Below are 15,369 nucleotides of genomic sequence, written 5' to 3'. Positions count from 1 at the left end.
ATGTTAGTTGTCTCAAACAATTTACAACTTCAAAGATAAATTTTAAATGTGTGATCTTAGAAAATATATCGAAAATTTGTTTAGTTTATGATTTTCATAACAAGAAAAATGAAATTGCATAAATTTCAAGCGTGGCCTCAGGATAAATATGAGAAATATAACCAAAGTTCTGGAAGTTTTCAATGAGTAAATATGTCTCAAAATTTGCAGTAGGAAAATGTGTGATCTTTGTATTCATGTATTATATAGGAGCGCATTAAAATTTCTTTTATTTTGGAAAAAAACGAGCAATTTGTTTACAATGGTCCAAATTGTCGTTGTGTACAAAAAAATCAGCACTCGTGGAAAATGACTTTATTAGTTTGAAAAAAAAACATTATTTTCTACAAATCAGAAAAAATTAAATAAGCTGGAGTGAGAATTTGAATTCTGTGTTGATCAGAATTACAAATTTCCACCGAAAACTCTTTGCCTGTCGATAAATTCGTTGGCTCGGTGATCGTTCGTCTTTTCTGTTTCATAATCACCATAACAGCGATGATAATGATAAAAAGCGACAGGAAAACTATTGAACACATCAGTACAACTGCGGAATCGGCCGGATGGTTGAAAACAGTTTGATCAATCTCGCAGAACTCTCCAATATATCCTGACTGGCAAACACATTTGGATTCTGATCCATCAAATTGACATTGAGAATCTGAAAAAAATGATTATAGTTATTTATTGTTAAAGTTTAAGTTGGCGCAAATAAACTCACTATTCTGGCATTTCCTTTTTGGACACTCATCCCTGGAGCATTTTTCTCCAGAGGTACAATAGTATTGACATTTTGGTCCGTAAAAAGATGGAAGGCATTCAAATCGGATTGATGTGAAGACAGAAACTCCATTTTCATTCGAAATCGTTTTGTGAACCCAAGGATCATTCACGAGAAGCGGCAATCTGACATTTTTCTTTCCAGAAATTATATTTCCAGTTATCAAACTTAATGTTTGAATACTGTAGTCAAAGATTGGAATAGGAGAAGAAGATGTTGGCATTGGAAGAACAAACTCTTTTGGAATATTCGGTTGAAGTTGAAGATCAAGAGAAATTCCATAACGAGATGAATTATCTTTATCAATTACTTCCATTCGGCATGCCATATTTTTAGATGCTGACATTCGAATCCAAACAATTCCAGTCGAATAGCAATTTGGAATTATAAAAAGTAAAAAGAAAAGAGAATACATATAACGGGTCATCGTATGAACACTGAAATACATACACTGATACTTACATAGACTGAAGAGTAACTTTAAAACAGTAATTTTATTGGAAAGGTAAAGAGGCGGGATTGTAGCTCCTCCTTGTGTTCCTATTATAAAAATTAAAAAGAGCCGACAAATTTATAATTAGTATACTTTTCCTTCTATGCCGGTAGAGTCTCAAAATGAGCCGATGAGGGTAAAGTATACTTTACAATGGCGGCAATGTCTACAACTAATAGTAAGAATAAACGAAACTGCTTGGAGAAATTTGGTACATACCAGATTTTTATATTTAAACCTATAGTGTTCACGGTTTTTCTGACAATCCGTTAAAGTGCGCGCAAGTTCTATAAGACCCCCCTCAATATCTGTGATTTCAGTGTTTCCTGATAGTTTCAAGAAAAACTACTAATGGAAATAAATAGATTTAGAATAAAAGTACAACTTTCAGCAAAATATCTCAAAAAACGACTAGAACGGGAACGGAATAAAACAAAAATAGCCGCGCAATATCTACAAGACACCAAAGAAATTTGTTATTTGAAGAAAAATATGTTTTTTTTGAAGTGTCCATTTCTTGATATTGTTTGATTTTCAGACATAGCCACAGAAATCACCATTCCTCGCATTTTTTAAAAACTAGAAATGTAAATTTTGCTAGTATGGCTCGGTTTTATTCTGTCATATTTTCTCAAACAATTAAAATTTTCTGAAAACACTATATTTTCCGTCCATACATTTTCAGTCCCTGTCAAAACGAACTGTTATACACGAAAATGTTTTAAATAAACCTTGTAATTCTTAGGTTTGCATGTATTCTTTTGAAAATCCCAAACGCATTATGTACTTGAACTGATCATTTTAAGAATATCAATCCCACACGTACTCCACTCCATCTTTAAAAGATTCTGTCCTTTCTGAAAAGCCTTAATTCACTAACTTTGCGTTTTGTTAGAAGTTTTATGTAGATTTGATTTCTGATTGTGATTTCAAACATCAAAAATATCTGATTTCCGACGTAGTTGCAAGTAGATGTATCTTCCAGCAGAAGTTCTTCGTTTCAATAGTTCGTTTGATCACTTTTCTTGTTTTCTGGCAGAATATCACATGTTCCGATTGACCGTCGTGATTCATGAATTCTGTCTGCGTTAATCGTAGCTCTAATTTTTTTAAATGAAAAACCAGTACAATCCTTGGCTGAGAAAATTGGGCGGCGCATTATTCTGTATATAAATATCTTCCTCTGATAGATGGAAAAATAACAGTTACATTAAAATGTTATACCTCCATGTCATCCAATATTTTGGATTTCTTGGTTCTCAACTTGCAAACTCCTTTTTAGTATACCTAATTATGACAAAAGCCCGAAAATTGTTTGGAATGTACCGATTTGTAATGCTAGGATTTGCCTTCTTTTTCTTGATCTATTCATGGATAGAAATCCTCACTCAACCGGTTATTCATATAAAATCTCCGGTTTGCATTGTGTTTATGGATAGCTCACTGAAATACTTCAAAACTCTTGGATTCAATCTTACCTGTGAGTTCATTTCAAATGTGTATCTTTAAGTTTAAACTCATGAAAAACTTTTCCAGGTTTGTACTGCGCATGTTTTGCTCTTGTTATCTCCCTCTTGTCAGCTCAATTCTTCTACAGATTTTTGGCGGTTTGCAAGTATATTAAAAAGTTCATGTTGGGATAATATGTCCCTTTATTTAAATTGGAATAAGTGATATTCTTTTAAATGTAACATTTGCAGGCCACATTCACTTTCTCATGGTGAAGAACGTATTTTATTTTACTTATTTTTTCCTTGTGTTTTGTGCTTCATTGCTTGGTTTGGATTTGTGTACTGGGGAATGGCTAATACGGTTGAAAAACAATTGTACATGAAGTATTAATAATTTGTAGTTCACAAAAAACAACTGTTTTCCAGAAATGAACTAGCAGAAAAATATAACGAAGACTCTGAGAATGTAGCGTTTATTGCGGTTATGTATTGGTCACTTGATAAAAATGGGCAGAAAATTTGGAAGATTTGGGATATTGCACTCTTACTGGCATGTGTTGCAACAATTGTAGGCGACTTGTGTTCTGAGTTATGTTCTCAAGATCTTTGTTTTTCCAGGGCGGCTGTTTTATGACGATAGTCTATTGTGCATCAAGGATTTACAGAAAAATGAAGGATACAAGTAGTCACATGAGCGAGCGGACACTAGAACTCAATAGACAGTTGTTTATCACATTGACCATTCAGGTAAATCGATGTGAATGAAAAATACAAAATAAGTTTACAAAATAATTTACAGACAATTTTACCTCTATTTATGATGTACATTCCTGTTGGGTTAGCAACTTCTCTTCCAATCTTTGAGATCAAAAACGGACGGATTGCCAATTTCACTGCAGCCAGCTTAGCCGTCTATCCGTTTCTAGAGCCACTAGTTCCAATGATTTGCATAAAAGAATTCAAAAAAGTTATTTTGTGTAAGTCGTGATAGTCGGAAAATATCGGAAAAGTTCTAATACTTTTTTGAAAATGTGGTAAATTGTACGATAAGTGAAACGGTTAATGCTTTGAAACTTTTAACTTTTAACTATATCTAGGTTATTCCATTTAAAATTTAAGTGACCATTTTGAGCTTTCATTCTGCGTTTCATATTTTTCAAGATTTGGAAAAATCCGGTGTTCAATTATTTGAATACTTCAGAAAGGATGAAATCCGTTTCAAACCGTTTGATTTAAACAGGTTGACTACCCATGGTTTTAATGTTCAAAATTGTTTTAAAAAAACGTTTGATTTCGAAAAGTTATAATATTAAGATGTCAGTGAGATCACCGACACAGCATGATGTTTTCTAGAACTTTTTGAAAGCATGTGCTTGTTTTTTTATGTAACGCACAGACGAGCATAACGTTAACACATCAGCAGTATTTTTTACGTATCATACTTTGATAAACAATGTTTTTGAAAATTGAATTTGAAACTTCATTATAACTGTCTCAAAACTTTTTTTTTACTAATAATATTCAAAATTCTGATAACTCGTTCTTCCATTTTGTAAGGAAATCTGGTATTGTCAGACGTTGTAAATATACATTTTTATCAGCTCCACCCATTTTTTTACAGGTACGAAGAACAGAAAAGTGGCATCTCCAACTACTTTCTTAACACCCGTATCAGGAGTTTATTCATCGAGTACTAATGCCATTCTTTAAGCTTGTTTTAAATAAATTGTTATTTCATTTTAATTTAGTTAACATTTGTGGGAGGTGCTCATTGATTTCTTAACTGGCAAACAGATATGGCATTACCGCTGTCTTACTATAAATCTTATTCAATAAATACTGAATTCTGGTACATAATTCAAGACCCGATAGTAGACTAGCTTAGTCATTCATTTAATTTTTATATTTTGTGAAAATTTAATTATGGCTTTCAAATAGAGAAATATAACTTGACTCTCATTTTCAATGATTTTTTGATTAATGATCCCATTGTCCGAATAAAACTTGAATTTTCAGAAGTTTATTCAATGTTTGAAATTAGATTCCCATTCAAGTTTTAGTGTATTTTTAGTTTTTGAACCATTCGTAAAATGTTAATATTTTATGAACATTTGATAAGCACAAATTCCTCAAGGTATTCGAAACTTCAAGTCAAATTCCTGACCAACTTATATTATAAAAACGAGAGCACTTGGGCAAAACTTTCATTAGGTCTTGGACATCCTTTGTAGATAATCTTAGTTAAATCTTTTTCTTACCACTGTTCTACCCAACCTTTTTTGATAGTTTCAAGTTTGGCTAAGAAATTGGCTAAATTTAAATCAAAATGGTACATGAAATAAGTTCTGTCCCATCAAGGAATTAGCGAAGACTGACTCGAAGTTTGTTAAATTTTCATTCACTTCTGTTTCAATTTAATCGACCTTGAAGTTGATTTCTCTTTCAACATAGGTTCAAAAACTGCTGCATCTCATCTTTCTTAGATCTATTCCTACACCAGAACACTAACTTTTTGTCGTCATTGTTTCTCTAATGAGTCTGTTACATCACTACTCAAAAAGAGAGATATAACTGATTCATCATCCGTTCCATTTTCTCCATGTTCACATTCCCTAATAATTGAATAGATTAAGGTATGCTTTATCTCCACATTATTCAATATGTTGGGTTTATCGGTGCACAAATCTCCAATTCCGTTTTGATTTATTTGATTGTGACAAGAGCGAAAAAACTATTTGGAACTTATCGAAATGTCATGTTCAGTTTTGCAGTGTACTTTTCAGTTTACGCTTGGATTGAAATACTCGCACAACCTGTGAGTGGAATATCAAGCTTTTTGAATCTGGAAGCTTTCCAATTAATTGTGTTCACAGCTAGCTTCTGAGAATCAACATATGTACCGAATGGCGAACGGATTTCTCAGAAATAGCACGAAAATTCTTTCAATTCTCATTACTTCCAGATAATCCATATCAAAAGTCCGGCTTGCGTTGTTTTCATGGAAAGCCCTCTAAAGTACTATCCAGTACTTGGCTACAATATCACTTGTAAGTTCCTTGTTCCGTTGTTTTTTTAATCAGACACTACATGCAGTTTGTTCACTTCTGAACACACAATCTTGAGCGAATAAGAAAAACTCATTATTGATAATGACTCGGTTTTTCAGTGTGTTTTCATAATGACAAAGAAAAATTTCGAAGTTCTTTGAAACAAAAAAAATGTTGTGAAAAGCTGAAATAAAAAAAAAACAAAAATTAATCAACCGAAAATAAGAGTAGCGTCATTTGGAATGTTTTTTCCAAACACTAGAAAATAGTTTGAAATTATCAATGGAATTCAACTGCAAATCTTAGCTGTAAAGTTATTTACTTTTTGTGCAAATAAAAACACCAGCTTATCGGCATGTCAAGTGAATTTATTTTTCGGAAAATGTTTCAAAAGTTTGAAAAGTGCTTTTGAAATGAGAATATGCTTAAACCTATCATGAAGTGCTAAAAACAAAAAAGGAAACAGATTGTACTTCGTTTCTTCGCTTTTTACACACTTTTAGCGCTGCAGTTCAAAAATAATTTAGTGTTTGATAAAATGATGCAAAGTTGAAGTGAAGTTTTTTCAAGGATATTCTATTAATGCGGACATTTTTCCATGTATAAGAATTAAAAAAATATGAAAACTGAAATTTCAGGTTTGTACTGTGGATCCTTTGCACTTGTCATTTCCCTATTAGCTGCCCAGTTTTGTTATCGATATTTTGCAGTTTGTCGGTACATTTTTTTTCTCATCTTAGCAGTTTTAACTTTTTTGTTCTAGAAATACTCAACTGGCTAATTATGAATCTCGGATAGTTGCTGGAATTTTCGTTCCTTGTCTGATTTGTTTTATCGCTTGGTATGCTTTTGTGTATTTTGGAATGCATAACAGTATTGAGAAGCAATTGTATTTAAAGTGGGTTTTAAATTATTCAAACGACAATTAACTACATAAAGTATAGGGATGAGCTCAAAACCGTCTACAATGAAGATTCCACAAAAGTAGCGTTTATCGCTGTTATGTATTGGACAGTTGGTGAAAATGGAGAAAAACTATGGAGATTTTGGGATCTTATGCTTCTTGTAGCCTGTATTTTAACTATAGTGAGTACCAGGTTCCCATGGAATTCTTATTAATAAAGTTATAGGGAGGATGTTTTGCTATAATTGTATTTTGTGCTGCAAAAATCTTCTTAAAAATGAAAAGTGCAGGGAATAATATGAGCAAAAGATCACTAGAGCTTAATCGACAACTTCTTGTCGCTCTAACATTTCAGGTAAGATTTATCTTTTTTAAATAATTGATTTTGATTTTTAAGTATCTTTTCGTTGATTTTCAAGTATCTTTTCAGACAGTACTTCCCTTATTCATGATGTATATTCCTGTCAGTTTAGAAATCACAATGCCATTGCTTGAAATTGAAACTGGTCATTTAGCTAATTTCACTGCTGGAAGTCTAGCAGTTTATCCTTCGTTGGAGCCACTTATTGCAATTTTCTGTATAAGAGAATTCAAGAAAGCTGTATTTTGTGAGTTTAAATAATTTACACGATGAAAATAAATCAGATATTCAGGCTGCATTCAACCAAAAAAGACTTCCACCGTTCAGTTTTCTGCGTATTATACATCAAAGGACAAGACAAAGATATGATCTCGATTAAAAAAACATGTCACATTTTTGTATTATACATTTTTTACAACTTAGAATCTATACTAAACTTATATAATAAAAATCGATTTTATAACATAGCTCTTTTATTCACATTTCCAGGTCGTTGAATCATGTAAATGTCTGTTCCCGATTGGAAATTTAGATGGAACATATAAACGTTGGTTGAATAGTTGGGGTTTCAACAAGGGATCAGAATAGACGATATTAACCTGTGTTATTTCTGCTATATCAATGATGTTGTATCAAATCCAATTATTCAATAAACATTTTTCTCTTTTTAGTTGAGTGCAACCTTGAGTGCAGTTGATTAATGTAATCACATCATGATTTCATACTATCACAGTTGTTGTGTGTTGTTTGATATGAGAAATCTTTTTAAATAGGCAGCTTCGACTCAAAATTTAAAAAAAAGTTGAGTGTTTTTACCGGTAAAGTAGTTTCAATATCTGTTTGGTGATTGTGCCCTCTAACAACCTAGTTTCAGGTCAGTTTTTGTGTTCATGAAATTAATAAATAAGACCCTTAAGGTGTTCCATGTATAGCTGATTTATAGCTTTTAACCGTTTAGATGACTACTGTCTTATATTACACAGGTATTTTGTCTCAATTAATTTTTGGAAAAGGAAGTGTAATCCTTGTGCCACAAACACCGAGAAACCTGTAAAACATTTTCTGCCACTTCTAATAACTCAGCCATTTTACTTTGTATCTGAATTAACAACAACTCATCATTTTGTACCTATGCATTCCTGAAAGAGTAGTGATTAATATTCAGAAGGCGTTCACCCACGAGGTGCTATTATATCTGATTGTAGTTCGTAGTATGGTAGACTTATAATCAGATTTCGTTAAAGTACCAAATATTTAAGAACGAAGTGAATATTACAATAAAAATTTCATTTCCGGTCCTCAGGTAATGGCCGTAACCCCACTGCTTCGTATATGTCAATTGTCAGCGTTTTCTATTGCAACAACTGCAAATTTATTGCTCCTTTATCTCATAAAAGTTCGTGCCGGAAATTCTTTCGGAAGATACAGAGTTTTGATGGTTTCATTTTCAATATACGCAATTATTTATGCATTTATTGAAATTTTAACAATGCCGGTAAGTTATTTTCCTTGTTGAAAGGGTATCATTCTTCAAATCTTCTCAAAATTCGATACTTTGCGGGCGAAATTTTTCACATTTCTAGCGCAACAACTGCGGAGAAAAACTGTGTTAAGCAGGTCTTCTCTGAAATGGTGGAAAATGTGCTGGAAGAACTGTTGAGCTTGCTGATACGTTTTTTTTTAATAATTACAAACTATTTTTAGGTTCTGCATATCCATAAATCCGGAGTTTTGTTTTATTTAGACGGCGTTTTAAAATTTCAAACGACTATTGGAGGCTTCATGTCTTGTAAGATATTATTTCGTTTTAATAACCTAAAAAAATCATTATTCAGCTTTATATTGTGGCTCATTCGCTTTGTGCATTTCTATGCTAGCCACTCATTTTATCTACAGATATGTAGCAGTTTGCAGGTACACTAACTTTTACCTATCGTACAACTTGTTATATGTATTTATTCAGACATGGGAAATTATATTACTTTGATGGAATTAAAATATATAATTTATTTATACCTCCTACAATTCTTTTCATTGTTTGGACTTTGTCAATTTATTTCAATTTTGGACCAAATCAAATTAAAAAGGATTTCTTTCGAAATATAACCATGCAGTTGTATGACGAAGATATTGACAAAATATCTTTCATGGGTCCATTGTATTTTGTAAGTTATTTAATTTTCTATTTTTCATTTGATCTTTTTCTCAGACCCGTAACGAAGATGGAAGTTGTCTTTTTCGGTTTTCTGATTTACTGGGAGCTACTATTAGCTGCGTCATAATGGCGAGTTTTTTTTTTCAATTTGAACTCACATATCAAATTATGGGGAATTTTTAAAGCAATTTCGTTTTTGTTTGAAATTCGTTTACTTGGGCAAATTTTGATTTAAAATTTAAAACCCAATTACTCTTGCTCCCCCTCTGAACCTAAACTGTTTCAGACAATCTGTCTGATGACTTGTGTAATTTGTGCCTACAAAACTTATAAGAAATTGAATGATTTGACAATACAAATGAGTGAAAGAACAAGACATATGAACAAGCAACTATTTTGGACTCTCGGGCTCCAAACGATTCTACCCTGTGTTACACAATATATTCCTGTCGGCGCAATGTTTTTTCTTCCATTTTTTGAAATTCATTTTGGTAGGATTGGAAACGTCGTTGGAGCAGCTTGTAGTCTCTACCCTGCCATTGATCCAATTATCGCGATTTTCATGATTGACAAATTCCGAAACTACGTTTTGGGAAAAGAAGCTCGGACTGCACCAAAGACTTCCACAATGAACGAAGATGGAAAATCCACTGTCGCAGAATAACTTTTGTTTAACCGTCAATCATCCTTTTAAAATCTACCTTCACATTAACTTTTATTCCTCCGCTTTGTAAATATTATTTAATAAATGCCTTTATAATAAATTGTTTTTAATAAAAATTATTTTGTTTTGTATCAAACATCAATTATTTTATTTCTAGCGCGTCAAGTTGTGACTAAACCCCTTAATCCTTCAACGTAGATACCTTATTTTCTTCGTCATCATTTTCATAACTTCAATTGTTTTAATGAATAAAGCCATCTAGGAAAGCATGTTTTTTATCAAATATCGAATATAAAAGGAGCTAACCGAAACACATTACGATGGAAAATGGCGGTATCTCCCTATCTTCGAATCTGCCAATTTTTATGTTTTTTCATTGCTATTATGGCGAATACCGTACTGCTGTATTTGATTAAAATTCGAGCTGGAGCCTCATTCGGAAGATATCGAATTATGATGATTACATTTTCAATCTATGCGATCATTTACGCAACAATTGAGATTTTAACTCTACCAGTTAGTTTTAAAAGGGCGATTATGTGAATTCAGCTTTATTTCAGGTAATGCATCTTCACGGATCTGGAATTTTGTTTTATGTGAACAGTGTTCTGAAGGATCATATTTCTGCTGGAGTTATCATTTCAAGTAAGTTGATTGTAGAAAACTCCATAATTTCAATATTTGTTCAGCAATGTACTGTGGATCATTTGCATTCTGTATCTCCATGCTTGCCACTCACTTCATTTTCAGATACATTGCAGTTTGCAAGTAAGTCCATAAAGCATAGATTTTCTATACTTTTCTCTCCACAACTTGGCATTAGCTCCTTTTTAATTTTTAATTTGAAAAAAAATACCAGTGGCGTTTTAATTGGAAATAACAGGTATATAATTTTCAGAAACAACAAACTCCACTATTTTGAAGGAATTAATGTGTACCTATGGCTTATCCCACCGTTCTTCTTTTTCACAATTTGGGGTTCATCAATCTATATTAATTTTGGACCGAATCAGATGAAGAAGGATTACTTCAGAAATGTGACTTTGGAATTGTATGACGAAGATATTGACAAAATTGCTTTTATCGCTCCTTTGTATTTTGTGAGTTGTTATTTTTCTTTTCATATTATTATGCTCCAAATTTTCAGACTCGAGGGGAAGATGGGAGTCGTCAGTTCAATTTTCCTGATTTGTTTGGAGCATTTTTGAGCTGCAATATTATGGTAATATATCCAACTTGATGCAAATGGAAAACTAAACACTTTCAGAGTATTTGTTTTGGAACATGTATTGTTTGTGCCTATAAAACCTACAAGAAGCTCAATGATTTTTCAATTCAAATGAGCAAAAGAACAAGAGCACTCAATAAGCAATTATTTCTGACTCTTGGACTTCAAACTCTCCTACCATGCTTTACTCAATATATACCAGTCGGGCTTATTTTTATTCTTCCGCTTTTTGAAGTTGAAGTTGGAAAAGCTGGAAATCTTGTTGGAGTGACATGTTGTTTATACCCTGCCATGGATCCATTGATTGCAATTTTCATGATCGATCGGTTCCGTAACTTTATTTTTAGAAAAGAGTCACCATCGACAACGAAAAGCTCAAAAATTTCTGCTATCAATTCGGAAGGGTTTTCATCAACTGGAAAATAGAATAACGATGTGAATTCTCTGTGATTTTGTATAATAAAAGACGTTCTTGGATAATTAAAGTTCTTGATGTATGTTCCTCAAAAGTGTGCTCAATGAATCGTAATTTCGACGGAATAGTGAACCAAGGCCAAAATTTTGCAAGAAATTTTGCAAGAAATTTTGGAAGAAATGTTGCTGGAAATTTTCAAATTTTCGGAAATTATTAAAAAACTCTCACATTTTTTTACAAAAATTATCACAAAATTCTTGATTATTATTTAAAAAAAAGTGAAACATCAATGAAATCAAGTTTTTTTGCAAGAAATTTCCCATTCGTCCCAAAAAACTGAACCAGGTGCAATTATAGTACCAAAAATGTCCGATGTTTGATTTGCGAATACTCATTGTCTCATCTCTCACTGGCTCACTTTATTCTAATTTTTCAGAATGTTTCATTTTAGGAATTTTGTTATTTCAGAAAATAGCTTAGTTTGTGATTTCTGTAACTATGCCTGCCAAATCCGTGAAATGTAGTAAAAATCTAATTACTCCTTAACAGTGCAATTTCCGAATCAATATATTTTTACGTAATAGCTTCTTTGAAATCAGTGAGTATTTGTCTATTTGATTTAAAACCCGAAATTGACTATTAATGTCAATTTCATAATATTTAGCCACTTTAGTATAATTCGTTTTCACTTTTTGGCAAATCTATTATCTAAGCAGATATTCCTGTTTTCAAGAAATTTTTCTTGGTTTTTTTTGGTTTTTTCTTGGTTTTTTTTTTGCAAGAATTCTTGTTTCTTGATTCTTGCAAAAAAAAACTTTTGGCCGGCCTTGTAGTGAACACGCCAATCCGTACTTCTATTTTGAAGGAACTAGACTGAAATTCCTCAATTTTGTTGATTTGATGTAAAACCTGGAGTTTATAAGTTTTCACAGTCTTAACAAAAAATATTTGTTTAAAGTTAACTATGAAACAGATAGCACCCAGTTGCAAGTTTTCGCAGACGCTTTTATATTTATATAAAAGTGTATTTTTCACAAGTTAAAAGTCGGTCATAAAAAAACTAATAAAAAGACGAATTGAATAATTGTTGAATAACTTGCATTATTTTGCCTTTTTTGTTTTCTTCGTTGTAAAAATGTATTTATGCAGTCGAACCTTTCGAAAGAAATTGAAATGGCACCAGTTGGAAACGGGTTACTAATTTTACCATGCGGATTCAGTTATGCAAAAAACAATTTTTCATCTAAAGGAAGCTGATGATAGAATTTATGGAATGATCATTATCAGGAACATACTTAAAGTTTGACCACCTACCAGGAACGTATCGTACGTTTTTTGGTACACTGCCATAGATTTACTAGAGAACTTGATGAATACTTGTTGATTATCTATTGGAAAAATAATATAAATACTTTAGATTTCTTTCCCCGAAATTACCTTAGCTATAATTGCAAAAAGCAAAAAGTTTTTTTATATACCTGTGCAAGTTATTTCTTAGTTTAATTTTTTAAATGAAAACTATTTTCTTCCAAAAAGACGTGCATGTTGTGTCTTCAGATACAAAATTTTTTGAGACGTGTTATAAATGTCCGAAATAAAATTTAATAATACTCGGCTAAATGGTACATAACCCCGGCACTGTGTGAATTACTGGAATAGTCAAAAATAAAAAGGCACTTCGAAACCTTACAAAACAGGGTGCTTTGTTTTCTTTGTAATAAATATATTGCTTGAAAACTGTTTATTCTCAATTAAGATATCTGCATTGATAGCATTTTAACTGGGAAATATAAAAACGTCATTAAGAAAACAGAAGACACTGTTAACTGACTTATTGATATTTTCATTTATTAGATAGGCATTTCATTATCATGACTAAAAGAAAAGCTAAGATCTTTGTTTTGGTATTAGCATTTGTAGAGACAAGAAGCATAATTATCATTATTGCATTTCACTCATTTATTTTGTCTAGTTCTTTTCAAAAAGCCAACTCTTGAGGTTCATCATATATGTGAAAACCAATAACTAAATTTTTTAGCATCTGAAAATGGCTGTTCCGTTTTATCTTCACGCTTGCCAATACTGTGCATATGTTATTGCAATGATTGCCAACTTTCTTTTGTTACACTTGATAAAAGTAAGAGCTGGAGCTTCATTTGGAAAATATCGAATCTTGATGATGTCGCTTGCGATGTATGCAATATTTTATGCAAATATTGAAATTTTAACGTTACCGTTTTGTGATCTAAATTGTTTGAAAGTAAAACAAAAGTCATGTTAGGTGATGTACATTCAAGGATCTGGAATGTTGTTTTATGTCGATAGTCTTTTGAAATATCATGAAAATGAAGGACTAGGTATTGCAAGTTAGTGAGTTCATCCAAGTTTTGTACGAAAAACAACTTTTTTCAGTTGTGTATTGTGGATGTTTAGCACTTTGCATTTCCATGTTAACGACACATTTCATTTTTCGATACATTGCCGTTTGCAGGTAATATTTCCACAATGTGCTTTCTCCTTAAATTTTTTTAAAAATTATTCAGATCACAACACCTGAAGTTTTTTAAAGGAAATAATATATTTTCTCTATTTGTTCCACCCTTCACGTTGTTTATAATCTGGTCCATTTCAATGTATGTCAACTACAGACCTATTCAACTGAAAAAAGATTTCTTTCAAAAAATAGTGAAAGAGTTGTATGAAGAAGATATGGATAAGATTGCATTCATTGCTCCGTTGTATTATGTAAGTTAAAAATGTTTTAAAAATTATTTTTTTGGAAAATAATATTACAGACACATCAAGTTGATGGTAGGCTGTTACTTCGATATACTGATTTGTTTGGGGCTCTGTTAAGTTGCCCCATTATGGTAAGATACAATAATTTTACCATAGAATATCTCTGACATTAGAATGTCTTTGCAGTTTAAGAACAGACCAAGTTAGAAAAAATTTTAAAAACACAATTTTCCAATTTTTCAAAAAAATTAGTTTTCTTTTAAAAAATCATCTTATTCATGTTTAAAATGTTTGTTTTAATATAAAAAAAATATTTTCAGAGTACTTGCTTCACCACCTGTTTATTTTGCGCTTTCAAAACGTACAAAAAGCTTCACGACGCGTCTGTTCAAATGAGCAAGAAGACACGGTCCCTAAGCAAACAATTATTTTGGAGTCTTGCTCTTCAAACTCTTCTACCATGTTTTACGCAGTACATCCCAGTTGGACTCGTCTTCATTCTTCCGATTTTTGAGATTGAAGTTGGAAAATACATCAATATTGTCGGAGTCACGTGCAGTTTATATCCTGCTTCAGATCCTCTCATTGCAATTTTTATAATCGACCGATTCAGAAATTATGTTTTGAGAAAAGAGACAAAATCTTCTATGAAGGTTTCAAAAATTTCACAAACATACAAGTCATATGGGGATACTTCAAATGGATGATGATAAAATTTAATTCGAATAAGGTCAAATCGTTCACTGTTTGTCAGGTTTTCCATTATCGGCTTCAATTAATTGAATTAATGAATAGTTAAAATAAAAAGATCTTACACTGAAGTCAAAAGGCACTATATCAATTACGAATACGGGAAGCTTAAAACATATTTCGTCTTGGTCGCCCACTCCTTTATATACGTTTGATGTGTTTTTTTTTCAAATGCTACATGAAACTTCTGTCAAACTTTGGGCCAATATTAGTTTTGTTTTCTGGTAGAAGTTGCCAGAAAGCATTGTTAAAATGGAGATTTAACTGAGAAACATAGTGTGAATACCCACAAATCTGTTCCAACAAAGTCGGCACATCATTCTACATTAATACCAATAAATT

At 31.9% G+C, this 15,369-nt stretch overlaps 5 protein-coding genes and 1 pseudogene across 6 annotated transcripts; 5 read left to right on the top strand and 1 right to left on the bottom strand.

Annotated features, from left to right (window-relative positions):
* Window positions 1-354: 354 nt before the first annotated feature.
* On the bottom strand, window positions 355-1,262 carry sdz-23 (EGF-like domain-containing protein). Its single transcript, NM_072690.2, has 2 exons — window positions 761-1,262; window positions 355-700 (listed from the first exon to the last, which is right to left on the bottom strand). The coding sequence occupies exons 1-2, from the start codon at window positions 1,245-1,247 to the stop codon at window positions 384-386; spliced, it is 804 nt and encodes a 267-aa protein (NP_505091.1). The 5' UTR covers window positions 1,248-1,262; the 3' UTR covers window positions 355-383.
* Window positions 1,263-2,528: 1,266 nt separating this feature from the next.
* On the top strand, window positions 2,529-4,474 carry str-145 (Serpentine receptor class r-10; the record flags this gene model as incomplete). The annotated part of the gene is made up of 7 exons (NM_072689.3): window positions 2,529-2,793; window positions 2,850-2,928; window positions 3,014-3,148; window positions 3,191-3,332; window positions 3,383-3,511; window positions 3,564-3,741; window positions 4,386-4,474. 7 exons carry the CDS (start codon window positions 2,529-2,531, stop codon window positions 4,472-4,474), a joined length of 1,017 nt encoding a protein of 338 aa, NP_505090.3.
* A 915-nt stretch (window positions 4,475-5,389) lies between these two features.
* Window positions 5,390-7,536, top strand: str-146 (Serpentine receptor class r-10). The gene is made up of 8 exons (NM_072688.4): window positions 5,390-5,579; window positions 5,727-5,811; window positions 6,450-6,528; window positions 6,575-6,709; window positions 6,756-6,897; window positions 6,942-7,070; window positions 7,146-7,323; window positions 7,369-7,536. Exons 1-8 carry the CDS (start codon window positions 5,400-5,402, stop codon window positions 7,443-7,445), a joined length of 1,005 nt encoding a protein of 334 aa, NP_505089.2. The 5' UTR covers window positions 5,390-5,399; the 3' UTR covers window positions 7,446-7,536.
* An 846-nt stretch (window positions 7,537-8,382) lies between these two features.
* On the top strand, window positions 8,383-9,895 carry str-129 (Serpentine receptor class r-10; the record flags this gene model as incomplete). The annotated part of the gene is made up of 6 exons (NM_072687.1): window positions 8,383-8,571; window positions 8,781-8,865; window positions 8,912-8,990; window positions 9,040-9,241; window positions 9,286-9,360; window positions 9,518-9,895. 6 exons carry the CDS (start codon window positions 8,383-8,385, stop codon window positions 9,893-9,895), a joined length of 1,008 nt encoding a protein of 335 aa, NP_505088.1.
* Window positions 9,896-10,172: 277 nt separating this feature from the next.
* Window positions 10,173-11,600, top strand: str-130 (Serpentine receptor class r-10). The gene is made up of 6 exons (NM_072686.3): window positions 10,173-10,411; window positions 10,456-10,540; window positions 10,585-10,663; window positions 10,794-10,995; window positions 11,043-11,117; window positions 11,163-11,600. The coding sequence occupies exons 1-6, from the start codon at window positions 10,223-10,225 to the stop codon at window positions 11,547-11,549; spliced, it is 1,017 nt and encodes a 338-aa protein (NP_505087.1). The 5' UTR covers window positions 10,173-10,222; the 3' UTR covers window positions 11,550-11,600.
* A 1,984-nt stretch (window positions 11,601-13,584) lies between these two features.
* Window positions 13,585-14,984, top strand: str-128 (annotated as a pseudogene). Its single transcript has 6 exons — window positions 13,585-13,774; window positions 13,820-13,904; window positions 13,951-14,029; window positions 14,082-14,283; window positions 14,334-14,408; window positions 14,598-14,984. Coding segments are annotated over exons 1-6 (1,018 nt in total).
* Window positions 14,985-15,369: the final 385 nt, after the last annotated feature.

This window comes from Caenorhabditis elegans, chromosome V (assembly GCF_000002985.6).
Source record: "Caenorhabditis elegans chromosome V".
NCBI lineage: Eukaryota > Metazoa > Nematoda > Chromadorea > Rhabditida > Rhabditidae > Caenorhabditis > Caenorhabditis elegans.
Note: the sequence above shows the minus strand (reverse complement) of the source record. Positions and strands in the feature narration are given on the sequence as shown.